Source organism: Anser brachyrhynchus (genome assembly GCF_964034855.1).
Source record: "Anser brachyrhynchus genome assembly, chromosome: 13".
Classification (NCBI taxonomy): domain Eukaryota; kingdom Metazoa; phylum Chordata; class Aves; order Anseriformes; family Anatidae; genus Anser; species Anser brachyrhynchus.
Genome location: NC_137708.1, coordinates 21583209 through 21602589, shown reverse-complemented (window position 1 = coordinate 21602589; position 19381 = coordinate 21583209). Strand labels below are relative to the sequence as shown.

General features: G+C 40.5%; 1 protein-coding gene across 2 annotated transcripts; it reads right to left on the bottom strand.

The window, feature by feature from the left end:
* Nucleotides 1–1143: 1143 nt before the first annotated feature.
* LAMP2 (lysosomal associated membrane protein 2) lies at nt 1144–18399 on the bottom strand. Of its 2 annotated transcripts, none has more exons than XM_080553794.1 (9): nt 18244–18399; nt 13231–13349; nt 12532–12745; nt 11725–11886; nt 10721–10938; nt 9259–9378; nt 8901–8976; nt 8298–8465; nt 1144–3252 (listed from the first exon to the last, which is right to left on the bottom strand). In XM_080553794.1, exons 1-9 carry the CDS (start codon nt 18314–18316, stop codon nt 3110–3112), a joined length of 1293 nt encoding a protein of 430 aa, XP_080409920.1. In that variant the 5' UTR covers nt 18317–18399; the 3' UTR covers nt 1144–3109. The 2 variants fall into 2 exon arrangements, with proteins under 2 accessions (XP_080409920.1, XP_080409921.1); XM_080553795.1 differs by lacking the exon at nt 1144–3252 and adding an exon at nt 4591–7020.
* Nucleotides 18400–19381: the final 982 nt, after the last annotated feature.

The following is a 19381-nucleotide window of genomic DNA, read 5'->3' as shown; positions in this document are numbered from 1 at the left end:
TTTTCTACGTAGCACTCATACCTTTAATTATCACATGGTTTTAGCTTCAGCATTATCTGAGATAAGCTGTACACAACTAGAAATTTTCTCGTATAAAAAGATTAAACAACAGAAATAAAGTCTCTTAGATGTTGTCTGTAGTCAAAATAATCACATTTCTCACGTGTGCACACATTAACTCTGCTCAGTCCTACGGTCCTCAGAATATTTACTTTCTCCAAAACCATACAGGGACTTCAAATACATTTCCAAGTCATCTCATGGCAAGTTATTCTGTCATGATGCATGTGGGTTGTTTGTTTTTAATAAACTATGAACTTTTCTTTTTTAGGGGCAGATCAGTGAGTCTGGGAAAAGGAGAAGAGCAGGAGAGGTGGCAGCAGATACAGAACTAAGAGATTATACGGACTGATAGCCAGTACGACTTTTCCTTCTTCCAATGATATAAGATATAAAGACAAGAATGATAAGGAAGCCAAGTGCCATGCCCACCACGATGGGAATAAGAAAGTTCAGGTCAGAATCAGCAAGGCATTCTTCGGCTGCAGAAAGAACAAAAAAAACAAACGAACAAAAAAAAAAAAAGAAAGAAAGGCAAGGGAGAACAAATTAGTGAAGGAAACCAAGCATTAGAATCCAAGTACAGCAAGGAACAAGAAGATGCTTACATTTTTTAATACGTATCACTGTATTATGTAAATAATACATTTGAAGTAACATCACCATTAAGTAAAAAAATTCATATAAAGATGTATTTCTTTAAACATATATACAGTGCACATTGCTTGGTAAAATACTCCTGATTTGTACATTAACTTTCATCTTGCTCTAGTGCACCGTCCCCTCAGATATACTAGAAACATGAAGACAAGACCGTAGCCTGAGCATGCACTAGCTAATTACACCTGGCTAATTACAGCTGAGTTAACAGCAATAAAGGAACATAAACCAGACTGGTATACTGCTGTCTTGTCCAAGCAATTTCCCAAACCCTTGAATCACCAACCTGCTCTAGGCTTTAGACATGGAGAGATAACAGAGAAGGCAACAAAGTAACTGAAAGTAGAAACTTACTGGAGACTTTAAAAGGCAGCCAAGATGCAAATGCTGAAAGCACTGAGCAGAAAATACTGAGGGACACTCTTTTTGGGTGGGTAACTTTATTTATTTTCAATTCAAGTACAAGAAAAGGGTTACCATTGTCAGCTGAGAATTAGGCAGACCTTACTGAAATCAACAGAAGAGAGGAGACAGCTGTGACACTGCAGTGCTTCTCAACAGACCAGTTGAAAAGTATGTGACCAACTCCTCCCCGACACAAACACTCATGCAAATATCAGCAAACACAGCTGGGATCCTGTTTCAAATGCAGCCTGGAGCACACATGGAAGCAGAGCTTAGCATTCTTCACCCGTTTCAAGAGAGGGCTGGGTTCCACTCACGTGGTGCCAAGAAATGGGATGTTCAGTGAGATTCAGCGTCAGCATCCTGCTTCAGCACCGCGAGGGTGTTCGGCTATGAGGCTTTTAAAGCATCTCCTTAGAAATTTCCTTTTTGCTCAAGTTTATTTTAGAATGTGCTCAAGTTTTAGAGCAGAATAAGCATCATGCACACACTCAATGCTTTATCAAAAGTTACCAGCTATTAAAGTGGATATTTAAACCATTTGAGTGTCATTCAGCCTTAGTTACGCGAAGTTTACTGTCTTGATTTAGCTCACTCACAGTCCAGCACAGTGACCACCAACCTTCAAAGAAAGGCTATGCAAGGCCTTTGGTTTGTAAAAAGGAAAACAAGAACGTCGGGGGGCTCAGCACCTGAAAATACTGATCTGACACTCTGAAGACACCGACTGCCAAGCTGAGCAACACTTTAAAGTGGAAAGAAGAGGAATGGGACATGCACCTTGTACAATGAGCTGTTGCAAAACATTCAGACTACTAAAAAAAGTATTTAGGTATCTTAAAAGAGAAGCGTGAATTGTGCTATACCTTTGATCACTGAGGATTAACATATACAATTTAATTACTACATGCTGCATAATGGGTAATTAATACCGTGAATCAATTTGCTAGGGATGAAGTGTGCCCAGCAGGCAGCAACAGAAATTCCCTTTTTCTCTTTTTAAAAGCAAGGAGATTGCTGCAATGTATGTTACAATATAGCACCGTTGCAAGAAATTAACAGGATAAAGAAGGTTTAAAGTTTAAGACCAGAAACATCCCATCTCTTAAGTTTGCCACCGCTGCTGGCTTGCGTCTATTTAAATATTGCCACTGTACAATTGTGAGAAGCTTCAAAGAAGTGTCTCCAAACAGACCACCTGGAAACCATACATCACCATAAACAGACTTCACATTCAGGCCATTAGGAGAAAAAGGGTTAAATGTTTTAGACACATTAGATTGAACGTCTGTGTTCAAAATAACCAGAAATCTTGGCTACCAAGATTTTTAGCCTTGGTATAAAAAGCTAGCTTCCCTTTTAATTCCAATCATGAAACGCAACTAATAGCCCAAAACTTTGTAATGTTTTTATTGGTATAGGCTATACAATAAAGAACACCATAGTGTTTATTGTTTTTACTTTTTAAAAGGAAGCATTCATCAGCTGAAAAAACTTTTCGAGGACTACTACCATGGCATCTTTAAGCTAAAAGACCAGAAATCTTGGTATCTTAAAGCACAGTTTTCATATTTAGTAAACTGTATATAAGGCACAGTCAATACTAATTAAAACAAACTGCAGTGCACGATAGATTATATACATTAATATTCAACATCCACAAGCACACATATTAAATGCTGTTTCCACAGACCAGAACAAAACTGTTTATTCTTATAGTGCCACTGCATGTCTTCACAATTCTGAAATTTGAAATGTAGTATTTTAGAAGAACTGAAATTAATTCATCAGTTGATTAAGAACTAGAACATACTCTGCACGTCATAAAGTTCAAACATAAACCATGACAATAAATTCCACATCAGTTCTTAGCCAGATGCTAGTTTTAACCTATGATTTGCCTGACTGTGCAAGCAAGCTGCTGTTCTGAGTCTTTTGAGTTCAGTTTTATTAATTTGCTTCAAGAAAGTTAAACTTTCCCATTTTAAAATTGCTCGTATCCAGCATTACGGTGTTTCTTGTGGCCAAAAAAGTAAGCCATAAGTACTAGGACAACTAATCCTCCCAAAGCTGCTCCTACTGCTATGGGTACAATGAAGTTGTCCACCTCTGGGCTGCAGTCTTCAGCTAAATAGAAAAAGGGCAAGTTTGAAAAAGAAATGCATTTCAACATAAATATTTAATACTATAAGCACCCTCTAATTATTTAGAACAGTTACCCTTTCCCCATCAGGGCATTAAGACAGTCATCCAGAAAACCTTGTCCTCCTCCCCCCTTCCCAAAATATGGTAGCAATAGTCCCCCTTCCCAAACATCATACTAACAGATTCATAATTCCATGATACGTGTTGTTGAAAAGCAGCTATCTGTATATTACTATATAAAGAATTATAATTATTGTATACCCTTTGTATACACAGGCGGCTTCCAGTGACCAGTTACCAACTGCAAGTCTCCAGGACAGAGAGCAATACTGGAGATATAACTACAATCAAAATAGTAATGCTTTGACTAAAACAAAAAAAAAGTTAAGAAACCTTTATGCTTATTATAGGACAACAGTAATTGCTGCTTGTTTCAAGATTTGTCAGACTCAGCCAGACTGACACGTACTGACAAGCTGATGGCAGTTTGATGCCTGCAGTCCCATCGTAGTTTAAGTTCACTTTGATTTACAGCCTCAGGAACAGAAACTGCTAAGCTCTTTAAAAAGAGCCTATTAAAATATTTGTTATTCTTCACATTAAAACACTTCAGCTGACCTCAGCTTACATTTCAGAAAGGTACTAACATTATTTTGTCTTTAGGTAGCAGACATGAAGGTAGCTTTAATGTAATGATGGCATATGCAGTGCAGGCTAGAATCAAGAAGAAAGGGTGTGTGATTAGATTGTACTTTTTCCTCCCATCATATCACCATTGAGTTCACAACACAGGCCAGCAAGAGGCATGGTAAAGAGAAGACTAGTGTCTCTCTTGATGCAGAAGAAGCCAAAGTGCTTAGTAGTACTGTTATGAGAAGAACTGGCAGCACAGAGAGGACCAACATAACTTCTGCCTTAGAGGATGAAGCTGCTAACCAGCTCCCTGAAGAGTCCCTAATGCTTTCCCACTCTTGCTAAATGCTGGGACTTACTTCATTTTCCAAGACAACTTAAAAAAAATAAAATAAAAAAATGAACTACTCACAACTGTACACCAGTTTAAGATGGCTAGCAAAAATGAAATTGTAATGGCATCTTATCTGGAAGGAGCAACAACTGCCAAAAGAGTTTACAAGCAAATTTCTAATGATGAATGGGACACAGTGTCTCAATTAGTTCTCAAGCTGTCTTCTGCTAGAGGATTGTACCCAAGCACACTGCAGAATGTGCTACAAAACAAAGCAATAAGACACAGGCAACCAAGGACTCTTTGAGGAGCACCTTCACAAGTTACATAACAGAATCTCAGATATAGACTGATTAAGTTGGCCTTACTCCTTTATTTTATTTTCTTTAAAAAAAGGTAATACAAGATGTCTGTTTTCAAATCGGTTAAAAAATATGAACAAGTTTCCTTAAGAAACAGAACAATCTTTATTATTTAGAGCACATGTTGAGCGGGTTGACAATTCCCTATGGAGCAATACATACAGGAAAACTAGTGGTTTTATAACAACAGGCAGTCAGGTGAAACTTAGATGTTTTTTGAACCAGTTATCTGCACATCGGTCTAGGAGCACTTTAATCTCTCAGCCAGTAGAGTTGCAAACAAAGATCAAGCTCCGGGTTTTTGCAAAGGTGCATTTAGTTTTGTTGGATTTTAGGAGCAGTTTGCACTAATCTTCTATTTTGTCACTTGGAAATCATGCAAAGATCAAAAATGCACATGATCAAATGAATACAGTGTGGTGACTACTCCATAACAGAAATGTACGTATAACTGGTGACACTGAACATCAGTCAGGAAAACGCTAAAAATCTATAGGAACTTCTGCATTTAATGATATATTAATATGATAAAGTCATTAGATCCACTATTTGATTTTGTTTTTAATTAACATGTAAAGTCTTGAAGCCTGTTTTGAGGTTAAACTTATAGTAGCTCCCCACTTTCATTAAAATGATTCAGTAACTGATGCAAAATTCAAGCTGCAGACTACAAGCTATAGTAACCTTTATCCACCCATTCTTGCTTCCTTAGCTACTGTCAAGGTAAAACTGTTTTCACCAAAAAAGTCTTTTTACTGAAAGTGTATTATCTGTACACAAACATGCCACAGACATCTCTACAAGCCTAGAAAACACCAATAAAACACTAAACCAGTTTTGATGCAAGCTAAACTCATTCTAAAGAAGAGACATAATGTTCATTAAATGACTAGTTTAGGCAGCTCATGTTATGACATATGCAAAAAGGTCACACATTTTAGAAAAAGAGTTTTTTTCCATGCAGTAAAAATTATGTATTACAGCACAAGGAGGCCAGAAAAAAAAGTGCAGCAAGGGTTAAGACTCTACAGAGCTGCAGCTTAAGAACAGTCCATTTGCACTGCATTTTTTAAGCTAGTTAGCCTTTCCACACAGCAAGGAAAAATAGGTGTAATTTGTCTATCTCAAACTTGTTTGGCTTTTGCATTCTTAACGTTAATAAATGGTACACAGCAAACAATCAAACACAAAGTACATTAAACACTGAGGATGCCAATGGCAGACAGTTGTTATGTGGATTTTGATTAGCAGAGAACCATTCAAGATGAAGATTTAAAGACAGCTCAAGTTGCAGCAACAGATACTGGCTCATTAAATGAAAGCATCTTTAAACAATGGTAATTCAAAGCAACAAGACAGACCAGTTCTGTGCAAGGTATGATATAAAGTTAAGTGCACTTTAAAGTTCTGGAATATTTAGACCAGTTATTCCCTTTAAACTGATTCCAGAAAAAAAAAAAAGTCTGCATGACTTTAGCAGAAACCTGCCTCAGTTGAATTATTTCAGGGAATTGCCAAGGTATATAACTGATGAAGAATTCAGTGCCTAATAGTATTTTTTTTATTTTTGGAAAGCATTTAGAAACTGCACTGAAGTCTTCCAACATATCAACCACCTGGCAAGCATACGTTACCCGCTTTGTTTGTATAGCCAGGGTATGGGAATGGTTCCTGAAACCACCAAGGCAGGAGTAAACTACTCAAACTCCGTCAAAGCTAAGTAAGTTACTGCTGCCACTTCAAAACACCACTTAATTACCAGCCTGAAGTTCAACTCTATGAAAAACAAAGTTATTACTGGGCATCATACAATCCGTAAGTACTACGTGAGTCAACATAGTGACTAATGCTGTCAACTTAACCGACAATTATGACAAGTAAGGAACGCAGAAGGGAGAAGCAAGTACATATCCTATGCAATCCTGGGAATTGCCCAATGCACATCAGTTTAGAACGTGTTCTAGTTTCAGGCTACAATTTGTAAAAAGTGGAAATGAATCCTAAACACTCCAGTGGTTTTTCTTCCAAAATAAAATACTCAGCCTAGCAATGTATCCAATAGTGGTATATGAACATCTTCGGAACTGCTATGAAACCCACGTCGTCTTCTCTGGAGCAGGAAAACTAAGAATGTAGTTCTGCTTCATCTGGGATAAACATTCTCCCTTTGTTTCCCAACTCCAATTTGCCGTGGCTAGCACTTAGTCCTAAGGTTTGGGGCTTTTTTGGACTTGCACTTGCTTCATTTAGAGTGAAATCAGAACAGTGATTACATTTAGATTCACAAAGTTTGATATCCAGCATAGCTTTTTCTTCTGCCAATTATGTAAGCAATCACTATAATGACAATCAAGCCAGCAAGTGCAGCACCAACTACAATTGGGATTAGAATGGTGTCATCATCCAGCGAACACTCCTGGGCTGTAGATGAGAGAAAGGTTGCAACAAGGAATAAATAAAGATAGAATACTTGCCAAGTGTGGTATAAAAATCTATTTTCCGTAATATGAAGATGCTCAAAATCAAGTATGATTATATCTTTATGCTAAAAGAACTGTAGAGGTCACATGGGTATTACTAGCATATATTAATCCTTGTAATCATTTGGAACATTTGATAAGCTAACAAACTAAAGGAACTGTCCTGGCGTACAAGTTTTCATGTACACAAGGTCTGTACTAGACAATGGAGCAGCCATTCTTCTACTGCTAAGACAAAACCAGGCTTACCTATTTCATGCTTAAGGCAAGCCTGGTACATTTACTGATTAAGAATAAAGTAACCTGGATTTGGTGTTGAGAACCTATCTAGAACAGAGACGTTACAGTGAGATGAAATTGCTAGCTAGAAGAAAGAAGAAGCAGCTAGCTGCAACTGGAACTACAAGGTAAAATGGGACTAACTCTTTACAGCATATTACAGTAAACTTACTGTAAACAGTAAAATTACTGTTTACCCTGTTTATATCTAGGGAGGTTACTTACCTCTCGCTAAGGGGAAAAACAGTTCAAAAATCTGCACCCAGTCTATTTACCTACAGATTAATCTACAAATATTATCATGAAGCACAGTCTGAATACCAGGTTACACCAAAGGGTAAGAATTAGGTCATTTAAACCATTCCAGTTTTCCCCAGACAATCAGGATAGTGCAGCAAACAATCATTTTGGATTGTTTCTTTGGTCTTGGATATTCAAGACTGTTTCCAAAAGTAGCTCTGTCAGTTCATTTTTCCCCAACATTCCTATTCCTTAGACCCACAGGTCTAAAGAAATGCCTAATGGTGTTAAGAAGGTCTTCCACTAAAGTTTTATCCCATGTTCTTATACATTTAAGCTACAAAAAGCTGTATGTATGTCAAGAAGATGTTGGAGAACTTCTAACCTACTGTGCAAGGCAATGCTAAGTCCCTCTTCAGCGTCTCTAGATCCTTTGACAGGGAGAGCAACATAATTAGCAGACTGTTTTTTTTTTTCCTTAAGTGATGAGAACAAAGCTGACAGTCTTCCTTGACCTGGAATGTCAGTCTCAGAAGTTCAATTCATTCCATGTATATAAAAAAAACAAACCAGTGGGGCAAGAGCTTCAAAAGCAAAGTACTTATGTCCAGCTCTAGTACTTTTTAGCAAGTAAGAATTTTGCAAGCATTGCAAGAGTTGTTGCAAAAAAGCAATCAAGTAAAAAGAAAGAACTTTTACCTATTGCGAACTTGTTTTCCTTCACGAGGAATGGTTGAACCCACAGATTAAAAGTATGTACTTGAAGATCTTCATTAATCTCAAGAGTTTGCTCTTTTCGACACATGTAGGAATTACCAAGGAAAGCATCCCACTTGCTGAAGTTGTTGTTATCTGCATTTAAAATGACTAAACAAAGGGGAAGAAAAAAGAAAAAAAAAAAGGAATTTGCACACACTTTAAATGCAAGAAAGATGTTAATACATTCATAAGACTAAGGAGCTGAATCTAGATGGACCAAGAAAGACAAAGAGCTTCACAGTGGACACAACAGTTATCTCATACCTCAAAAAAATATTTTACTGAGAACTGTGATACAGAAGCCCACCTGATTTATATTTATCAAAAAGAGGCTCCATGAGCAGAAGCCTAGGAAAAAACAAACCTACACTGTTGTTTAGAGCAACTTTTGTAGCCATTTGTGGTTGATACTTGGCTCATACCCACTTAAAGATTTAAAAGCAGGAAGTAACAGTAAGCACCAGCAGTATTTATTTCAGAAGGAACTGATATAGACATAGAATTAAAGCTTACACTTGCTTTAAGGCAGGTATTATCTCTTACCAGAACCATTCAGGTGGTTGAGTAGCGTAACATTCACCTCTTTCAGATAAAATTTTCGTACACTTGCACTTGCATTCTGTTTAACAAGCAAGAATCAACTGTCAGTGTGCCATTCTGCATTTTTAATTTTAGTAACACATGCTTTCCAAAGCCTATCACATTTACCAGTCTTACATTTCCCACAACTTTATCCCAGTTATCCATTTGTCTTGAGGCAGCGAGCTGCCACTTCCACTTCCTATATGGGAGCAGCCTACCACCAGCAAGTTACAAATGTTTGTTTTTTTAAACCAAAAATGCTCATCATGCAATGCTGTTAAAAGTTAAATCTTAGTTAAAAATAAAAGAAGTTACTTACAACAATGAACGTGAAATCAATCAATGTGCTGTTTCCATCGTTCAATTTCAGAGTAGCTGATGTGTTCCCACATGTCCCATCCACACTAGTTGTTTTCGGATTGATGTTGATCAAAAGAGGCTGAAATACATACCATGTCAAAGCAGCTCAGCTAACATCAGTAATTTATTATTTCAGTCAACAGCAGTCTCAAGCTAGAAGAACTTGTCATGAAGGAGAGGACAACATGAAGTCCTAGTCTGGCTACTACCTAACCAAGGCTGTTTGAGTTACATTTACATGCTGGTAACACAAACAACTTGCCCTGTGGTATCTCATCCTGACTTGAGAGAGAAGAAAAAAAAAAAATGAAAAAAAAAAAAGCAAAGGTCAGGGCTTTTCTTTTGTGCTCCTAAAACAACAGTTTAGCTTTGGCTCCCTCTGGGGGAAAAGACAGCATCTGCAGGGCTCAACAGCCTTAGAAGCTAAGAAAGTTCCAGGCCTTTCATGACCTTAGAGGTGCTTCCAGTAACCAGTTAAGTTTAATGCAGGTAAGGTTTTGAAGCTAATTACATATCATGCCGCAGAACTATCCTGATGCCAGAGAGGTGTCATGTACACTGAGAAGCAGTTTGGACAACCTTTCTACTCTTCTTCATGAGGTTCAAAAAGGCCAAGTACATCAACAAGGCCAAGTACAAGGTGCTGCACCAGGGTCAGGGCAATCTCAAACACCAGTACAGACTGACTGACAAATGCATTGAGGTCAGCCCCACAAAGAAGGATGTGGGGGTACTGAAGGATGGAAAATGCAAAATGAGCCGGCAACATGCACTTGCAGAAGGCAACTGTACCCTGGGCTGCATCAAAAGTGGGGCCAGCAGGTCGAGGGAGGTGTTTCTGCCCCTCTACTCCATTCCCCTAAGATCCCACCTGGAGCACTGTGTTCAGCTCTGGGGCCCCCAGCACAAGGCAGACATGGACCTATGATAGCGGGTCCAGAGGAGGACCATGAAAATGAACAGAAGGCTAGAGCACCTCTCCTATGAAGAGGGGCTGAGATAGCTGAGGTTGCTCAGCCTGGAGAAGAGAAGGCTCCAAGGAGACCTTACTGTGGCCTTCCAATACTTAATGGAAGCCTACAAGAAAGATGGTAAAAACTTTACCAGGAAATGTAGTAATAGAACAAGGGGTAAATTTTTTTTTTTTTTTTTTTTTTTTTTAACTAAAAGAGGGTAAATTCCGATTAGATATAAGGAAGTAATTCTTCACTATGAAGGTAGTGAGACACTGGAACAGGCTGCCCAGAGAAGCTGTGGATGCCCCATCCCTGGAAGTGCTCAAGGCCAGGCTGGATGCAGCTTTGAGCAACCTGGACTAGTGGAAAGTGTCCCTGCCCATGGCAGGTGGGTAGAAACTACATAGTCTCAAAGGTCCCTTCCAACCCAAACTCTTCTATGATTCTAAAATATAAGAGAGGCACCTTGTCTTGGGAAACATTCAGCTGCAGCCCCACAGTAGCCAGAAGACAAGTTTTATTTCCAGATTTAAGAGAATAGTTTCCTGTGACTGGATTCTCAACAGGTTTGGGAGCAGTGGTTGGAGCAGGCGATGAAGTGGTGGTGGATGCGGTAGTTACATTGGCAGCAGTAGGCACAACAGTAGGTGCAGCAGTGGGCGTATCAGCATGACATCTAGTCTCTGAAAAGAAGTTTTAACACAAATTTCAGCATAGAAATGGTGGTTAAAGTCTCATGACCCAGAGGTCAGTTCAATACAAATACCAATTTCTCTGGTGAAATCTAAGCCCACTGGGAATCTGCTAATCCCCAGTCAAGAGTTTCAAACTCTGCCCTATGGCACAGGATGCCAAGCAATTAACTGCTACAATTTATTCTAAGAAATTTTATTAATGCCCACAGATTTAAATCCATGTACCACAAACAATACTACTTCTGATACACTGAACTGAAACACATCCACAAAGATAATTACTCTTGGTGGTTATAAAAATTGATGCACACTTGCTTCAAACTAAGTAAACAACACTACTGAGCTGTAGGTAGCAGGATAATGTACTAGTCTATTCTGACTAGTTGAGCTATGAGACTACAAGCTACAGCAGGCTCCGTATTATTTAAAAGCAGAGAATCTACCACTGAAAACAGAAGGCAATGAGTTAAAAATCCTGAAGCTCCAATGATCTAGTCTACAACAATAGTTCTGTAGTGTTTAATACCCCGATTATTGAAATACACACTTTATTAGACTGTTGCTTTGGCATGAAAACAATCTACCTTACAATATATAGCTAAATCTGCTCTATTAATTTATTTTTCCAGGAACAAGGAAAGGCATAAAGGATATTTATATATTATCGAATATAGCACATCTTAGAACTGTTGGATTTTTTTTTGTATTACAGGACTTCGGTCCCTGCACTAAAATGCAATACAAAAATGCTCACTCACAATTTGAAAAGCTCACCTGTTTTACCAATTGTGCCATTCTGAACAAAAGGCTGCATAGTAATATTCCAGAAAAACTGCGTTACATTTTCTGCTTCAAAAGAGGTAGTATGATGACACACGAAGACATTATTTAGTTGAACTGGATGCATAGAATCCTTTACGACAACTGTAACAGGTCCTACAAACAAGCACAAATATTTTAATACCTTGTTTACAACAAGAACATTTATAGGCAGTGTCACATTATCTATAATTCCATAGTATTAAAAATAAGAGAGAACAAATGGGAGTTATGTTTAACAATCCTATCCTCTCCTGAATGTTTTACCCACGTGTCCTGACCCAGGGTACTAAGTACTGCTGAGAAGTAACCAAGCTTCCGGAACTAGAGAAGTCATTAGAAAGGAGAACTCTCTTACCTATTTATTATTTTTTTTCAAGAAAAAACCCCTATTATTAGTAGGCATTAGTAGAAAGAAAGCCTAACACCGCATTGTTTCACTAGGTGGAAGGTGAAATAGTGCACAAAGAAATAAGTCTTCCATATACTTGTTACGTACTAGCAGCACACCAATCAAGGCTGTTCAAATGGTTAACATTCCCCTTCCTTTCTGTTTAGAGGCACTACTAGATTTAGTTAAGCTAACTAGTTGGCATTCTTATCCAGAACGCAAGTACTCTGAGCAACAGTTGGGCAGCACACGGCATCAAAGTCACTAGATACACTCTTAATACTTAAAATTTTGAAAAAGCCTAGCAAGGTCAGGTACGTGAGATATGACCTGAGACTGTTTTGTACGCAAGATTCTGCACTGGATACTACCTTTTCTTTTAGCATCAGGAAATACAGCAGCATCATTGGTGTTGTAGGTAAATGTGATAAAGTCAGCCTGGTAAGTTTCGTTAGTTTCTGTAAAGTTAACACTCCAAGAGTGACCATCTCCAAACTGTATTGCCAGAAGTGCAGCTTGTGTGTCATTGCCACAGACACTTCCATCGTGTGTCACGTTAGATGGCAAATCCAAACTTGCATTTTTCTAGAAGAAAAAAAGTTTTAAATGTTTTCAGATAACAATTCTTCCCCGTGATGGTGTTACAAACGTCCTGGGAATAGGCTAAAATAATCTTGTGCAATGTTCTTTTTCACAATTTTGTACAATAACCTATATGAGTCCGGTATCAGGGAGGAGCCACATCAGATTTGAGGACAAAAGTACAAATCTCACTTGGATGAACATCTCAGCTACGCTGAGCATTTACTGTTTGTGTTAAGAACACTACTACATTGATAAACAAACTCCACCAAGTCTGACCACTATGCCTTCTACATAAATACAATAGGGCACTTGTCAGTTATTTGTATTATTAATCGAGAACTTATGCTTTGTTTCAAAATGCATGTTTAGGAGTATTCTTAACTGACTTCGTCAAGAAAATCAACAAACTAAATACAAGAGAGTACTTAAAAGTTTTATCCAAGGCAAAATGCATTTCTCAATGAAAGTTAGCTTCAGATACTTACATAATCACTACTGTTTGTTTCATATTTTATCAAGAATTTCATCATCCATTGTGCATACAAGCACGTAACGTTAGAGGCATCCTTTACATCTACTTCCACTGCATAGGACTGGAAAAAACCTGTAAGATAGGATTATTAGCTAGTAAGACAGATTTTACTTCATTTTCTAGAAGCACTTAGGAGAATGATTCATTACAAAGTAGTAGGGTAAATTATTTCAGGTCTGGATTCAATTTGCCAGACAATGAGAGTCAGTGAACTTGTGACAAATGTAAAAACCAGGAAGCCCACCATGACGTTATCAAGGCTAGATAAAAATTGAGAGGATGTTTTATAGTCTACTTACCTGACGAAAACTAATTGTCTAAATCAGCATTCGCTTTCTGGTGACTGAAACTGAGTAAATTGAATTGCACAAAAACCACATTTGAAACAAAGTAGTGCTTGTAGACCAGTCTCCAAACTATTTGACATGTTTCATCAGTGGTACGACCCAAGTTGACCTCTAAGAGAAGACGCTGGCGTGCCCTCATTGTGTTTCCACGATTTCTGGCTCAAGGTACATGGAAGCTAAATTCCATTTAAGATCTTAGAGAACTTTTTATAGTTGCTGGATTTTTAACCCAGTCTGACTCTCAACAGGGGGATTTCCCCATAGCCAGTTTTCATTTGCTTTTGTCTGCAATTTCTCGTCTGCCACATCTCTCTAGAACAGATAGATCAGAAGGATCAAAAGAATCAATCCTGACTAACCTCAGGTTCATGTTTATCAGGCAACCTTCCTTAAACATACAGTAATTACGACCACACAGTTCTCTTCAACAGCCATCTGAGTTTCTTCATCCTCTAACACACAATACTGCACAACTAGCTTCATGTTCTACCTCAATATTAGAGGATTTCCTCCCTGCCCCATACAGGTTCTCTCCTCTAGCAGCAATACCAAGTTCAGTACACAAGTCAGTTGGCTGTCACAACACTAAACTGCAGCTTGCATTGTTGATGCTGTCTGGAACTCAAAACTCTATGTACACTGACAAGCTTAAACTGGCACACCTGTAAAAAGTATCTAAGGCAGAGCTTGGAGAAAAGTCCACTCTGAAGCACAGGAAATTGTGCTGGATGCCACACCAGTGATTTATTAGTGTTATAACCTTCGTGTAGCTATCGTGTTGTAAGAACGTTTCGGACTAAGAACAAGGCAGTAAATTAGGGTTTGGACGTGGTTTATTTTGAACTTGAAGCAACAAATATCAAAGAGTTTTAGCTTCGATGGTGGCAGCAAATACACTACCCCACCTGACGAAGCGTAATACCTGTTAAAATCATTTACCTATCACGTCAAGTAACTGAGGCCATACTCTATTTGTTGAGAGTAGGCACATAAATGTGCACCCTGCTCTCGTTACACAAATTGTTGTTGCCCCTGTTATCTACATTTTCCTGGAAGAAAATTCACCAACCACTTTAAATCAGCTCATTAAATGACTTATTCAATAATCTGAAAGAGCCATAAGAAGCCACTCGTTGCTAACAGTCACACTTTATTTTTTTTCTGACCTACTAATATGGGCTCTACCATTCTAACAGAAGCAACCTTCATATTCGTGCTATCCTCCTCAGTCATTGACAGGAAATGAAAACCCACAACCAAAATTTGGGTTCTGTTGCACCATCGAGCTTGCTTCCTCCTGCCCTCAGCGCCTGCATGTTTTGCTAAGCAATACTTTTCTGATCAATGACTGATCAGCCTTCAACAGCACTCAGTGTGTGGTCTCAAAAGGATGTCCTCCCTCCCTTAAAAGCTGAAAGGGTACACCAGAACTTCAGGCTACTGCCTCCAGCAACGCAGCCCGTAGTAGCTCACCTGCACCCTCTACCATCGGGGAAAGTTGTTTTGGTATCACTGTGATTGCTTGGCGTAACAGCTTCAGCACAAGAGAAGAGCAGCATGGGCAGCATTGGCAGCTGGAAGCATGAGCATTGCTTCTTTCCAGTGGGAGAGCAGGAAACGTGGCTGGCTGAATTTGGAGTGAGATCCGAGAACATGTAGAAGCTAGAGCTTCAACACTGCAGAACTATACAATGCTCTCACAACAATTACAGACTATGTCAGAAGGACAAAGCATCATTCTGGCATTAAAAAATGAAGCAGAAGATGTTTTGTATCACACAATTTCTCTGTTTATCTGTTTTAATCTATTATTTCTTCAGACCATCAATTTGAACAAAAACAATTTTGACAGAACTGGAACTATTACTCTCTCGGGATATTTTTCAAGTTTCTGGAAGTTTCTACTTAAAAACGCTAAAGATAAACAACACCTAAATATTCATGAACTACCCTATTCCCCATCCCCTGCCAAAACCAGCAGTACTAGGTAGATGTAAAACCTGCCAGGTACAAACAGGAGGAGGAGACAACTCAAAGAAAGCAACTCCTTTCTGCGCAGACCTTTGAAGTTTGTTGCTCACGGATGGCTGCCTGGAGACGCCAGAAACAAAAACAGTTGGACTTTTACTCCCGAAAATCCTTAGGGCTACCATACATTCCCACTTTCCTGCAATAATCTGCTGTATGCGGCATTTCTGTGTGATCCATTGAAGCCTGCAGATCTTTCTACAGCACTTGAAAGTTCTCCATTTAGTATCTGCACAGATGCTGACCCTAACTAACTGTAAAACTTTACACTTAGACCTGGGAAGTAACTGAAGAAAAGGAGAATGCAATCCAATAAATCAAAAGACGGTTCTGAATGTTATTTCCACCATCCACAACACTTGCTGTTTCTCAAAATTTTGTAATATTTACTTTCCTCTGCCACCTAACCACTGAATAAAATTCTGACTGTGGGCAGAGCAGAACCCAGCTCACTTTCAGACTGACAGCAAACAAATAAAATGACTAACAGCACATGAAGAATACCCATACATCTGAATCCCTATTTTCACTAATTTCTACGCAGGAGATTGTTAGACATCCACAGCACCCATACTGTACAGACACAGGCAGTGCATCTACTTCCCAGGCAAGGTTTGCACATAGCTCTATGGTGCAACCAAGAGATAACAGCTTTGCGATCTACTCCCATAGAGCACACACTTGTTGCCAAGAGGCAGCTTAGAGTTCCAGCAACACGAAATATAAAACTCTCCCTCTTCGTTTAAGGAGGTATTTGTTACTGCACCTGAGCACCAGCTCTGCATTACTGCCCAGTCTCATTTCAGAAGGAACGTGGCCAAACCTTAGGTTTTTGGAAACAACTGCAACCTAGCCAGGACAGCCATATACACACATCTATAGGTCACACCACCTGCCGTCTTAAACACCCCCACTGAGCCATAATGCCTGGTACGTGCAGGACGTAATTATTTTACCACAACCCCAGAATAGTATAAATCAAAAGGAGCTTGATAACGATGCTTCAGTAATTTGCTTTGTAATGCTGTGATTTTATTTTTAAATTTTTTCCGTGTTATTTTACACGGCACGTCTTTTTCACCTTCATAAAAAGGCACACAAGTATAGAATGCTGTAACTGAGGTGTGACATTCTGTGCTATGGGTTAGCAAGTGACAGCAGCGAAGAGACAGCAATACTTACAGAGACTGAAAATATCCTCAGAATAAAGTGGGCCCTAATCAGAAGTATTGGGTTACCTAGCACACAGACTGTTTTATTTACACAGAAATTAGCTTGCAAATAACTTCTCCAAAGGGGATATTTCTGCATAGGTTTTATTAGATGCAACAGTAAAGAGAAATGGAGAAATCCTACACTAAGCAACTTCACGGGGTAGACTGGACCAACACAGATAATTCCAATACACACATGCACCTTGCACACCCTGACCTACTTAGTTACATCAGCAGCAGCTAATGACAACTGGAAAAATATGTTTTGTCCAGCACAACTTCTTTCCAGATGACAGAAAAAAATACACGATCCCTGCTTTATAAAGCATTTGTTCTACTGTTAAATAACTGATTAGAGGATGCATTCAAAAGTCAGGTGTGCAAAGGTAACTTACACCTGGCAAGAAGCACTAGCATAGCAATGGACTACATTAACCGCTAAATTTATAATATGTAATCTGGAAAACAGAGGCACCAAAAGCACGAGAGCTACTCTTCACAAAACCTAAGGATCAAATTGCCTCCTCACATGCTTTGCTTGCATAACAGTGCTGGAGACAGTAAAACCCACGATAATAAAAAGGTAGGTTACATTTATTGGGAGACGAATCTGTCTTTTTACAAATTGGTCAGCGTAATCATTTGTAAACATGTATATAGTGTATAAAGGTGTGATATATATATATATATATATATATACACACTTCGCTGTCTGTATTATAAAGGCACCCACTCAACCAGGAAGCTGTAGCACGGCCTGCCACTTAATGCAACTGCAGAAAGTTGCTGAAGTTAGCATTTAGGCGTAAGACCTTTTAATAGAGCAGGTAGAGCATTAACCAACACGGGGAAGGAAGCAGAGGCTGACAAGGCCACTGCCAGAAGGCCAGCTTCACAAGAGCAGGGCAGCTCTGGGCAGCATGCTCCATGCTTCCAGAGCAGCCTGTGAGGGAGATCCCGCCTCAAAAAAACAAAACAAAAAAAAAACATATAAGCGCACAGCTATAAAGATATAAAACCGCATCAGCACCACTTGAACGAACCATTTATTTATTTATTTATTTTTCGTGAGGAGGAAAAAAAAAAAGCACAAGTATTACAACAGCCCCTACGAGGGAGCGGCCCGAAGCTGCGTCAGAAGGCTGCTCACACACAGGGCGGCAGCCGGGGACCGCACACACCCCCTCGGTTCCTCCGCAGCCCCCCGGAGGCTCAGGCACCGGGGCCGTACCGAGCGCCCCCCTCAACTCCTCGCCCCGCCGCCGTCTCCCCTCAGCCGGGGCCCCGTGAGACAAGGAGCGCGCGACCCCCCCCCCCGCCCCTCGCGCACGGCCGTTGCCCTCGTCACGTGCTCCCCCCCTCCTCCCCCCCGCTCACCGGAGGCGCCCAGCAGCAGCAGCAGCAGCCGGGAGAGGGGGAGCAGGGCGGCGGGGCCCCGGCGCGTCTCCATGCTGCCGGCCCAGGCACTCTGCCGAGGGTCGAGTGAGGGAGGCGGGCGCGGCAAGAGCCTCGCCACCGGTCATGTGAGGGGAGGGGCGCGGCTCGGTGCTGTGGTTCGCGGACGGAGAGCCTGCCGCCCGTGAGGCGGGCGAGCGGGCGGGACTTTCCGCGGCACGATCCCACTTCTTCCTCGTGTGGGGAGCGTGAGGGGTTTCTGTCCGTGCTCGCCTTTCCCATGCAGAAGGGAAAGGTGTTTCTGGGCGCATCTGAGCCCCTTCCAGAAGCGAGGCTGAGGGAAAAGATGTTTTGTGCCCGGCGTCAAAGCCGCGGCCTGCGCCTCAGGGGAGGCTGGGTTGCGTGAGGAGAGCTGAGGGAAGGTGCACCCACTAGGCCACCCCATACAGAGGTGTTCACTGCAAAAAAATAAAGCTTTAAAACACCTGCCGTGTTAAATAAAGTAATAAAGGGGTGAGAAATGAGCTAAAACAAAACACTGAAGTTGGGTAGCAGGGCAGGCATGGCAAGAGCGTAAGATGCGTGAGCAAGGCTTCTCGTCACGAAATGGTGGCCACAGTGCTCTGTGTGGTGCCCCCATTTCCAGCTGCCTTGCCAGGGTGGTGGTAGATCCATTGCGTGCCCCACAGGCAGCAGCCACAGCTTTTGGGGGGTATTTGTGTTCCTAATGCTGGAGCAGATTCAGTGCTGGCAAGCTGGTGCGATGACTGGACAGAAACATTTCCCGTAATTGCCTCCGCTGAGCGGGGTGGGGTTTGGCACCGGCACCGAGAACTGGGATGCTTTGCTGCTGGTTTTGTTGATGCCAAAATGCAGAGCGAAAGTGGGAGAAAGCGGCTGCCTGGTGTAAACCTGGGGAAAGGACAGTGGGGTAGGAAGGCAGGGAAGGCAAGAAACCTGCTTGACTTGAGGCTGGATGAAGGTATAAAGTGTGGTGTATGCTGGACTGTGGCCTGCAGAGTATTGATTAGGGGAGAAAAGAGAAAAAATAAAATGAAAAGAAGACAAGACTGGTCTGGCAAAGAAGTGAGATATGGGGAAGAAGAAGAGACTGAGACTG

Coding starts and splice junctions, on each gene's coding strand:
- LAMP2 (XM_080553794.1), bottom strand. CDS start 18,316: ATGGAGACGCGCCGGGGCCCCGCCGCCCTGCTCCCCCTCTCCCGGCTG. Junction 10,939..11,724: donor TGGCACAATTGGTAAAACAG/GTGAGCTTTTCA, acceptor ACTTCTTTTCAG/AGACTAGATGTCATGCTGAT. Junction 8,466..8,900: donor CAACCACCTGAATGGTTCTG/GTAAGAGATAAT, acceptor CCCTTTGTTTAG/TCATTTTAAATGCAGATAAC.